Here is a 12,775-nt window from a genome sequence, read left to right on the forward strand (position 1 = left end):
TTTGTTTACGATCTCTGCGCCGTCGCCCTGTCGTAGTTACTGGGATTGTAATCCAGGGAGAGCCCGGTGTCCGTGCAATATCGACCGGAATGTTGTTGTGGACACGGAAAAGCTCCTGTGACAGACTTTCCCCGATTGTTTGACCAATGGCCAGTAAATTTTGTCTTTGTAGGTGTTTTTAACCGCGCAAAGTGGAAAAGACAAACTTGGAGTCGGTGAGCACAAAGCCGCTGCGTCTACGCGCGCCGCCATCTAGCAGAAAGAATCAATTTTATTAACTTGCAATCCAAGAACTTGGAAATGTTGCATTAAGTGTTGGCTGTCTGGTTGAAGTTAAGTTATAGTGGGATACTTTTTAATCAATCCTGAAACTTTTTTTATGATAGTTAAAACTGAAGATCTCAAGAAATGTGGAAATAATAGGAAGATATGGGATAAATAACTATCCCATAGTTATTGTGCTCCAATGCTTTTTCATTGGAACCCTTATCTAAAGTTTGATCATTATGAATGCTGGAAGGAGGGACAGTTTTTAAAAATGTAACTCTGACTCTAACATGAGTCAGTGTGTCAATTTGGGAGAGGACCCAAGAGCAAGCAGGAGGCAGGAAAGATCATCCTGAAGTAAAATGTTAACAATCACAGAAGGAAAACAGTCACAAAAAAGCAGCTGACATGGAGGGTGTCATGTTACCATCTGTGTTAACCTGACACCATGTTACCACAAGTTGGAAAAAGATGTTGGAAATAGTTGAACATAATTAAATAAACAAAATCAAAAACATAAGAATTCACTGAACATCCCAATAAACAACAGTTGGTGATAAATCTAAGTCTTTCTGATTGTGACATTCCATATATAACTAAGAGACAATAACCTAATTAATACTCAAACGATGCCACGTTTTCATGGTATGGTGTACTTTGAGCTAAAACTGAAAAGTATGATGTAATCCTTTTTTTTTTACAAACCAAAAGCAACTGCTGATTTAAACAAGATTTTAACTACAGCATGTATATTTATGAATATTACATTTTTATGCATGCATATATTGTTTATAAAATGACCTCTGATATTAATAGTTTTTTTAGTGAATGTGCTTGTCACATAGAATATTTCACTATTTTCTTAGTTTGCACAAAAATACTGACAGACTTTCTTGTAACATTCAGAAATATTTTTGAAAACCGCTCCCTTTTTCTTTCATATTTGTAGAGACAGGTGGAGGAGGGGCAGTACTGTGTTACACCTTGGTCCATGAAACTGGAGAAAACTCTCTTCACTCCAGTGATTTTCCTGGAAACTCATTAAAAAGGACTTTAAAGTGTAGAATTCGTGTGACAGAAAACTTTTGCTCCGCTGAAACTATCGCTTTTTAAGAGCTTGGTTACCGCCTCCTGACGACTTATAATTTATGTTTCTCAGCTGAAATCAGCTATCAATACACTATGTGTTCTTCTAAAGACAGCAAAGTAAACTTAGGAGCAAACAGAAGCATATTTACATAAAGCATTTTTAAATAAAGCTGACTTTGAGTGGTTCTTCCAGTTATGAGACAAACACAACTCAAACATTCTCATCCACCTGCTCTTACTTCTGCTTAGCCATTTTTGAACAGGTAAGCATTAAATAACAACACTTGGAACTAAATTAATTAGAAAATTTCTTACAGCATTTTCACTTGAACTTAGTTACTTCTGGAAAAAATGAAGCATTATTGGTCAGGATAAGTGACAATTACAAGGTCATAGACCAGACAAACAGTAGAATACAAGCTACAATTTTCTGTAAGAGCTAACGGAGGAAACCTATGCAACGCTGCTTGACTGTAACTTAACCTTCATTGATGCATCTATACTTCTTCATGACAAAAGTAAAAAGATATTGTAATTCAGCCCCAGAAGATTGCAGAATGGTGTTTAGAACTTAAAATACGTATATAAAGGATAGACAGATATATGGGCATTCAAACAAGTTTTTGACATCTGTTTTTTTAACAAACACAGACATTTTTACATGTAAAATCAACTACAACAAACACTTTTGCTACACCACAGTCTATCAAGAAGATATAGAAACTGTTTTATTATTACAAGACATGCCTAAAAAATAGAAACTGTTACCTATTAGGCTTAACTTGATTTCACCTAGCTTTAACTGATTGTCTTGTGTTTCCTGTGAAGGAAACCCTTTGAGGTTGTACAAACAGAGGCGCTATGGAAACACCTCCCGTTTTTCCGCCATGTTTTCTGAGTTTTGATGTCATTTCTTCAGATTAATGATAGTGCTCACAATGACAATGAAGCAGACTGCCAAATGAGGTTAAAAGTTGCTGAAAATTGCTGGCACTGCAGAGGATATACTGACATGGAGATAATATATTTGTCCATTGTAGGAGATTTTTTAATCTCCCAACCAGTCAGCTCAATAAAATAAGACTCTCTAACATTCCTTAGAAGGAGTGATAAGTTGATCCCATCAGCCAGAGTAAAAATAGTCACCAAATTTCATGTCCCAAAGATCTCTCTGACATTTTCCTTCCATAAATCTCTGGCAAATATATGTCACATAAATTGGGGTAATTGCCAGAAGCAGAGTACACAACCTGATGCTGACCATTTCTAGTTGAAATCCACAGAGTCTAACTTGAAAAATTTAAGACTTTAGAGAAATGTTGCAAGATTTGCAATTTGTCACAACAAACAACAATTATAGGACTGAAGTAAATCCCTAAGATTTTTCTCTATGTAAATGTTGATGCTGCTTCATAAGATGAGTGCATCTGAAAATTTTACATGTGCATATAATATAGTTAGAGAAAAGGTTAAAGAGAGATTTCAACTGAAAGTCCAATAAGCAGCGAGAAGCAGCATATTCTTAGTTTTTGAACTTTTACTGTAAAACCAACATCAGGTTTATTAAATGAGCTAAATAAATATGTCACCACTAATAGACATATTTTGCTTCCTAATGCAGGTGTTTGTATTATAAATAAGTTTAGTCTAAACAGAGACTTTGGGCTGGCTGGAGTAGTAATTTCTTTTGTGTGTTTTCTCTCTAAAAATGATATTTTATGTTAACAATCTGAACCAGTATCATAAATATACCAAAAGCTAGTTTTTGTTGCTCTGGTGGTTCCCCAGCTTGTTGCTGCACTTTACAGAGATTGATTCAGCAGAAAGCTAATTTCTTAAATGTTTTTTTATTCACACTGTAACCCAAAATTTGTTTTTTCTGTTGTTCTGGTCAATTGTGATGCAATTACTAAATACCAACAAATATGGGATCCATTTTATTAGCACATTTACAGTCACTGGCAGTCTTAGCAGTAAACTTTGACAAATAAATTCAAATATCTCCTTCAACCTTTCATCCTCTGTGGCCAGAAATAGAAAAGAACTGGACTTCAACTAGATACACAATTTAATAATAGAAATGAGGCCATTGACGCAATCACTGTCTTTATACTTGCACGTAAATGTACAAAGTCATCCGGGAAATGCTCTCATTCACAATCATTTACAGTCTAAATACTCAGCTCCTCCTCATGTGAGCTCTGTGCTCACATGAGGAAGCACAGAGCAATGGTGGTGGCAAAATGAGTTATGATAAAGGTTATGAACACACATTGACATAAAAAATTTGAAGTGAAAAGAGGAAATGAAACAAACTGCTACATTATACATAGTAATAAGACTGTTTTCTGTAAAATAATCATACCAGACAGTGACAGAGAATACAGAGGAAGAAAATATTTTTGATCTAAACATTTTATCAAGATGGGAAACAGCAGTGTTGCATCTCAATAATGCCAGTGCATTTCCAAGTAAGCTATCCAAGGTCATGGTTCCTCCTTCCTGTCAAACAAACACATAACTTTTACAATATATTGTGTGCTAAGCACTTGTGTGTGATAAATCTATGCTGGTAATTGATGTTGTGTATGTCATCAACCATGTTTAACTGAATAGTCTGAGTACTTTATTTACACAGCTATTTTGTTGTTTCAAAGGTGGAAACGTTAGAATCTATTAGACTTTAGAGCCATTGATAGCTTGGGGAAGTGAATATACAGTAATTCACACAAAGGTCAACAACTGAAAAGCATTGTTAGTCTTGTCAGAAATTTCTATTCCTCTACATCTATATTTTGTTCTCAATTTTCCTTTTTTTTTCATTTATGCCTCAGAGTAAGTAGAAAAAAATGTTTATTTAAATTAGAACAAATGCTTTTCCTCGCGGTCAAAGAAGCCACAACTTGTCAAGTGCATCTTCTAACAATTTAAAATATTAGCTCAAATGAAACCTCTGGACTGCATACACAGAAGTTGTAACATTAGAGTTTTAAATGCCAAAATGATTTGGTTATTCATTGTTTTATTGTTTGTGCTTTCCACACTTAATAGTAACACTGAATATATGAATGTAGCTCAGTATAATAATTGCAAGGTAGGAAAATTTGTGTTGGTAAAACTGCTTATTTGGTCAGGATTGCTCTTTGTGATCCTTTTTGGTGTTATTTTGTCCCATCCAGATTATGACCCACTATCGACTCAAAAAATAATAAAAAAACATTACAGAGCACCTGTAATGTTTTTATATTTTTGACCTCATATAATTACAGTACTAATTATTTGAGGTCATACAAATGATGTGTTTTTTTTTTGTTTGTTTATTTTTTAATCAGACTGCTATGCATTGGCATCGAACTAGCTAGCTAAGCAGCTAGCTTAGCATTTGAAGACTAGCCAGCTACTTCTACCTTCATCATTATAAAACGTTGTGAAGATTTTCATCTGTGCAATAAAAAAATATTTGATAATTTTGTAAGTACATCTATAAATAAGGCTGGAATTTTAGAAGATGACAGCTAAGCTACATTTCAGCTCAGAGAACCAGAGAATGCCCATTTTCCTATTTTATTTTACTCACTTAGTCATTGTTTTAATTTGACAAAGCCAGATTATAGATATTTGTAATAATTTACCCAGACTTTATGGAGCTTCAAAAGTGGGTCTACACTATTCAATGGTCCACTTCTAGAAATGGAAGATTAATTTTAAGAAAAGGCTCCAAATGTTTCTATAACTCCAATGGTAACATCCTGAAAACCACTAACCTCCTACTCAAAAAACCATCCTCATTATCAGAGGCACCCACAATATTTACCACTGATCTTCTCAACTTCTTGTAGTATTGCTTGTAATTTTCAACTCATTATCTTAATTGAAATCACAATCATCATCAAAGTCACTGGCGTGGAGCAGCACCTAATTTCAGCTTTAGTCATTCACAAAAACAATACAACAAAAACAATCTGAATCCCACACCACATAACCACAGCAGCTCTGTGACTGCTCAATGTATTTTTGTTTATAACTCTGCTTAACAAACTTGTCAAATGGTGAGCAAAGGCTGCTGCAAATAACATAAAGCTAAACCACAAAACAATTCAATACATAGCTTCTCTCTACCCACGGGCAAGCAAGCACAAAACACTATTCAAAGTCCTACCATGAAAGAGAAATGGGTCACCACACTGTAAAGATCTCTGCTTTAAAATGTTCCCAGTTCCAGTGCAGACTCTGTGTGAAATATATATTTTAGGCTGTGAGTCTTGAAGCTCTTACTCAAAAAATTAAACCAGAAGGTCTTCTGTGGAGTGATTTGTAAAACCGCATCACATGTAATTGTGTTTTTATCCTCACATTTGCAGAGATAGAACTTCAAATTTACAAAGCCAGAACACATTGTAGCACCATCCAATTATCCTTCACTGTAATGGACTGCTCAGCAGTGACATAGGGTAATAATTAAGTCATTCAGAAACTACTAAACATAACAAAACCTTTGGGATTATTCTATATGAATCCGGGTCACTGATCACAAATATTTGGTTTATCCTGCCTCTCTAAGAGATTAACTGTCCTGGTGGGAAGTGTGAGAAACAATGTCTGGGATATATACACTATGCAGACTAATGCATTCAAAAAGAGCAATGTGCAAATATGTCATAAACTAACAAAACCTCATATATTCACAGAGCAAACCGTCAAATAAGGGAATATCCCTGGTGTATTCAGAAATCTCAAGTGGTCATAAGCTTCTCTGATATTTAAGATATGCAGGAGAGCACAATATAGCATGTGTGTACTTCTCTTTTCTGCAGTAGAGGCCAGTACTTTCCACAGGAAATCCTCAGTCACAGAGGTGGAACCAACCCAAACAGAGGTGGAGGATTAACGTCTCCTTAGCCCAACACCTTCAGACATTCATGAATACATACTAAATTTAGCGTTATGACTTTAAAAGACAGACACACTCCCTAAGTATTTTGTGTGTATACGCAGGAAATCTTTATGAACTGATATCCAGTTCTTAAAAAAGGCAAAAGAAAGTTTTGTCATATTTCATTCAAATTAAGGTCCTTTCAGTAATCTTGCAGAAAATATTTACAGTTTTACAAAAATCTACCTTTAATTATGTTAAGTCTATATATGGCCACTGCTTGTTCAGCTTTTCCCCTCCTCATGTGCCATCTGAGCTAGAATACCTATAGTCCTCTTGGGGTGAAACCCAGCCTAGTTTTTCTCTTGGTTTATTTCTGCCCTGATAGAGTCAACATGAATCAGTTCCCGTTTCTGGCTTCCTGAGCTGCATCATTACTTACTAAACCCAGGCTTTTACTAAAATGCTCATATAATATTTAAATATTTTTTTATGTATAGTAAAACTTCCAACTGTACTACAAGAGAACCAATTCCTATGTTTTACAAGCTGTTTTAATTCAAATAACCAAATTTAAACACATTCAGCTGAATTAAAATAAGAGAAATATGTTTTGAAAAGTATTGCAAATAATCAGGAAAAAAGTCACAAATCAGACACAAATAAACATACACAATTTATACAATGTAGAACTATAAGCTGGATAGTACATCACCAGCAAAGTACTTTGAATCAATTGACTTTGATTGAACTCTAATCAAAGTCAATAGATTTGATATTTACCATTGTATCAATACAAAACAAAATGAGTAATAAATAAGTAAATAAATAAATCTTACCACTGCATGTTAGCTAAAATTCAACAAAGCTCTTCTCATTCTAAGATTAAATCTAGGCCACAACATCATTATCCCATCATGTCATTTAGTAATTTAGTCAAGATCCTAACCCTCTGAGAACTGCTGTACAGAAATATCACAACTATTACTAGCAAAGTTTGGAGTTGTGCTTGAATGAGGTTTTGTTGCTGCAACTTGTGGACAAATCTGCCCTCCAGTTTGGTTAAAGAGGAATTTAAACATTGAGACAAGTTTTGGTTTTTGATTCCTCCAATGAAGATTGCTGCATACTTATAGTACAGTCACAGCTCATAAACAACCACTACCTAAATTTCATTCAAGTTTGTGGTTCCAACATGACAAAATGCTCAAATCAGTGTTTTATTTTATTATAGCAAAACTATAAAATCTGTTAAAAAACAAATTTAAAAAAAAGTTTTGCTTCACACACTTTGACCAACTAGCACAAACCATAAATACAAGCATTCTCCCTTTTAAGGTCTGGGGCAAACGAGTTCAGAAAAAAAAACAATTAAGGAAGGCAGACTAGAAAGCCTGCATTGCAACTATGTCAAATATACAGAAGATGCTAATGCCTAAAGCATCAGACTCTTCAATGTCATCATTTGTTCTTCTTTTTTGTGTTTACATCCTCCAGGTCATTTGGTCACCAGTGTGCCAAAGAGATGTGGCTATATTTACACCACAGCTAAAAAAAAATGCCATGATAATAAACAAATCCTTGAAACACTTCCAGAGTAATTTGCATGGCTAGCAACTTGACTCTCTTCACTGCACAAAAACGGTTTGATACATTCCTCTGCAAAAATTGCTGCACGCAGAAACATGTCAGCTAGTACTTGATGTTTTTCTCATGAAAACTGCATTACGGTGCATTTAACCACATATCAGCAGACTGTGGTTAGTGATGGTGTGAAATACATAAATGCATTGTTTAATGACATAGAAAAAGGAAGTAACAGGCATTTTAAAACACTGACTGAGAGATACAGGTATGAAACAAACCAGTAAGTGCTTCAATGAAGGAGAAAATTTGAAGTATGTTCGAGCAGAACTATTAAAGGATTTAGAAGCCATAAAAAAAAAAAAAACTCCCCAAATGAACATCAACAAAAGCATGATAATGCATGGAAGTCTATACATGTGTGAACCAAGTTCTAACCTGTGAGGATGGCTGTGATTGGCGGCGTGAAGTTTTCTGATGACCTCCTCACTGAAGTCAAAATGAACTCTTCCTCTGGCACAGGGTGAACGCCGGTACATTTCCCCGTCACAAGCACACACTCATGCACACACTACCCTGCACATATCATCACATTTGTAACCAAAAACATGTCAAACTAATCCTAAAGCATTCCAAACATATCAAGCTATCAAATGTCACACACTCTCCCACACACAGTCCCAGTAGCGATAACTGCAAAGTAGAGTCGTGGATACACAACTCTGATGTCTGTGCTAAAAAAACTCATTGAGTCCAGTAATACGTGACTCAGGCATGCTCCGTGACATTCACACAACTGTTACCTATAAACCCTTTGTAAAAGAAAAGTTTCTCAGCAGATCATCCATTGGCCACACTGTCCGTGGTGCTAAACATGCAGCAAAAAGGTGTCCGTACATCTTCTCCACACACTCGATCCCCTGTTACACACAACAACAATGTCAGCAGCAGTCCACACGTCACATCACGGAACTCTTTCATCCCGTTTTACATTTGGTCACACTCCTCTCTCTCTCTCTGAGCTCTCTTTACGGACTCTTCTCATCACAGACTTTACTTCCTCCCCATGCTGTGTGTGTGTTTGTGGGGGTGTGTTGGTGTGTGTGTGTGTCTGTGTGTCTATGGGGAGCTCTGTTCCCTTCAGGCGACCGACAGAGTTTAGCAGGAAGCTTTAAATTGTGGAGTGGAGTTGCTGGAGAGGAGTCATAACTCATCCACTGCTGACAGCCTTTAATTAATCCTGTATCAATGTAGTACACACAGAATCATAAAGAAGCAAACAAAGAGCTAGTCAAAACATGAACTGACCAAACTGTGGTGAGATGAGAGTTAATTTTCCATAAAATTGCTTCTCAAAAGGTCTAAAATAGTCTGCTGAACAGTACATTGAGTACAAAATGGGATTGTTTCTTACGACAGAACGTTGTAGATAAAACATTTTTGGCAGTAATTTATGAATAATCATTTGAATTGTAAGGGATAGTTTATGATTTATTTTGTAAAACGTGGCTTAATAGCTTCAGATTATTTTTGTTTGTTTTGATAAAAAAATAGAAGTCAGGCTCAGGTTATTCCCACTGTCTTATAAATCCATGTCAGTGTGCAAATACTTTGTTTTGAGTAGACTTTGACAAATTGTTAGTATAATGTCAGCAGTTAAATAAAAAGCTTCTTAATACCTACAGTAATGTCAAAATTTGCAAGCATTAATTGCTTAATTTACTAAATATATATATTTTACAATAAAAATAAAAATGTTATCAAATTTATTTTGTTTTATTCCAGGATCCAAACAGGGAGGTTGGTATTAACAAGCAAGTCCTCCTTAAATGTCAGTCTGTGTGAAAACTAGGTGGCATCTGGTATCATCTCAGGGGGCCGCAGTGCCTGTTCACATGAAAGGGTACGGAAACCAACAAGACCTCAGTTTATGAAAAGTACACTTGTGATAAATAGCAGCACATGACAAAATATGCTAATAAAACATTTTATAATCACAGTAAAGCTTAAATAGAAAAATCAAAGAGCCACAAATCTCCTTTCTGTCAGTTTTGATTGCAATATATAGAGCTCATAATTTCCAACATTAAAAAATTAAACATGCAAAATAAATCATTTCTAAACCTTTACTTCATATTTCTTTTATTTTATTCGCATCATTGTGTTAGACAAAAATCTGTCATCATCTGCATACAATAAAAAAAAAAAAGAAAAGCAGATCGTATAAAATATTAACCTGAACGCTGACTCATAGGCACCTGAATAATTGAGCAAGTGGAGAAACTGCTTCAAGATTGTAAAAGTAAGGGAGAAAACTTTTTTTATTACCCTGTTGTTTATTCAAACAGTTGTGACCACTGGGTTCAAAGCAATAGGTTAAATTTTGGAACTTCGATTCTCATTTTCTTTTTTATCTTTCAAACTAATATTAAAAATGAATGCTAAATTGTAATCTCATTCTAAATCGTTTTGTTCTCCACAGTCTACTTTGGGAATAAGAAGCCCCTTCATCTCAACAGGTTACAGCTATGTAAATTACAGGTTAAGCACTGAATGTAATTCAGCTTTTTCAAGTGATATGTACTTAACTCTATCGGTTTCTATGGATCTAATAAAATACATGAGGTAACGTCGGATGGAGTCATAATATTGAGTTTCAGTTTGCAGGCTCCTCAAGCTTAACCTTTCTGCAGCAGAACGAGCATGAGCAGGACTCATAAATTCAAATTCTTATCTCAAATAAAATGTGTCACTGGTTGAATGAGAAAGGGTTTTACGTTTCACATCTTTCAAGAGGAGGTAATTAAGCTCCGTAGGAAAACCATCCTGAGTAACAGCCCCAGGTGTTTCTCAAAACCAACAACACGACAGGACAAGCAAGCTGCCACATCACTTAACTAAGAATGACTCAGATGGATGACACATTAGACAGGCACTCAGACAACCACGCAATGGGAGGAGTCCAATCACAGAGACTGAAACCTGATTAGCCACTATGTACAAGGCACCTCAACCCGCTGCTTGTAAATACACTCAAACAAGATAGGAAGAAGATATGGTAGCCACAGGGCATTCTGCATACTGTGTGAAACAAAGAACAGACACCTCCCATTAATGTCTGAAAGATTATCCCAAGGTAGAGAATATATAGAAAGCATTTCACTTCACTTATTTACTTATATTTTTTGTGTTCTTATGCAGCACTTATGGCAGCCCTGGAGGATAAAGACATCCTGGAAGTTCAATAGTTTCTTCGTTAGCAATCATTTTGCGGCTTTTTCTTTTTCTAAACACAGTTCTTGTAGTTGTGATGACCATTTGTAGTTAAACATTTTGTAGATAAATGTTTGAGTTAAATGCTGCACTCTTGAATATTCTATGATATCGAGGCTTGATCTTAAAAACACCAGACATTTGATCATTTTTGACTTTTCAGATGAGCTTTTAGATGTATTATTTCTGACATAAGAAATGTCTTTCAGTAGTAAGGTTCCTATGCATTACATAATTTAAAACTACTTAAATATTGTTGTTCAATTAAATCATTAATTATTATCTCAAATTATTTTATCAAAACCTATTTCCATTTATTATAGTTCCAGTTCTCTTTATGAGGCATTTTACTCTCATGGAAAGACAGATTATAATCTCTGATAAGACTAAAATTATAAATCACCCCCTAAACAATATTGACCAAATACATCACAAAATATATTTAAATAATTAAAATAAATAAAATTTCAAACAATCTGTATATATAAACTGTAATATGCAGACTTTTTCATTTTGATTGAGGAAATATTTAACTTGGCCATAACAAACTTTCCATCTTAAAATTAATCACTGAAAAATGTAGAATAATTACATTAGTGATATTAATCGAATTGTTAAGTTCTTTGCAAACAATCAGAAAACAAATATAAAAACAGCAAAAGCAAACCCAAAGCTTTCTATGAGTGAAAAGGGTAACAGGAGGTTCCTGCAGGGATAAAATAAATTAAATAAATAAATAGCTGAACATTTATATTAGCCACCTCTATCATAACATGGAGGCCAAGTAAGCCTGCAATGTTAAGCAACTTGACTCTGTTTAGTTTCAGTTGTTCACCTGGTAGTATAAACATCATGCCAAGGCAGTTGTCATGCTCTATACACAAACCTGACAACATAACAAAACTACTTCAGATACCACTTCTAAGTTTAGTCAGTGATTAAGTATTTGTTGGCTTAGATGTTGTTAGCATCCTTTTCACTGTTGGGCGGAGAACTCGAGAAAGTATGCTCACACCATGACAACTTTCATACCTGAACAACAACAGATATCTCCAAGGCCCTCCCTCGATATAAAAACATTTCTGCAAGTCCTTTTCATAACCACTAGATGTCACCATTTCATTCTACAAATAAACTTGGCAGTAGGCAGGTTTTGTGAACAGCAATGGCCACAAGATGACAGTGTTGTATCAGTATAATTTCCAGAAGTTGTCATACTGAGACCTCCAATTCACATCTACAAGAAGTGACATGAAATATACTGCTCATAATGTAAGCACAGGTCTATTCTTTGTTGTTTTTGCTGGCTTAAAATGGCAGTGATAACACTGGTGAGAGATTATGTAGAAAGTGATCGGAAGCTTACGCCTTTTATGCCTAAATAATAATTAGCAATTAGAAGGATGGTGTGCTCTGAATACCGAGCTATTACGCTGCAGCTGTTCTCAATACAAAAATCTACAAGCCTATCATTAGACCTCAGCAATCTGTAGATTGAAAAATGTTGTCAAAATTAACCCTTTTAAATTTAACTGGCATCCAAAATTTAATGGGTTGTACGAAATGCATTTAGTCAATGCAAACACCATTTAACCTTGCATACTCACCATTATTTTAATTTCGAACTTTGATGGTGTTTCATTTTGAACATTGAATAATGAAATGTTTGCATGTACTGTATATTGTCAA

At 35.0% G+C, this 12,775-nt stretch overlaps 1 protein-coding gene across 3 annotated transcripts in view; it reads right to left on the reverse strand.

The window, feature by feature from the left end:
* Window positions 1–12,775, reverse strand: part of pde4ba (phosphodiesterase 4B, cAMP-specific a) — a 163,133-nt gene that overhangs the window by 66,627 nt on the left and 83,731 nt on the right. The window contains exon 1 of one of the 3 annotated variants that reach the window (XM_032571343.1): window positions 8,252–8,859. The exons of the other annotated variants lie outside the window; for them this stretch is intronic. Within the exon in view, the coding sequence (XP_032427234.1) occupies window positions 8,252–8,352 (101 nt within the window). The 5' untranslated portion in view covers window positions 8,353–8,859. Of the gene's footprint in view, window positions 1–8,251; window positions 8,860–12,775 lie in introns of those variants that run through there. 3 annotated transcript variants of the gene reach the window in all.

Source organism: Xiphophorus hellerii, chromosome 9 (assembly GCF_003331165.1).
Source record: "Xiphophorus hellerii strain 12219 chromosome 9, Xiphophorus_hellerii-4.1, whole genome shotgun sequence".
NCBI lineage: Eukaryota > Metazoa > Chordata > Actinopteri > Cyprinodontiformes > Poeciliidae > Xiphophorus > Xiphophorus hellerii.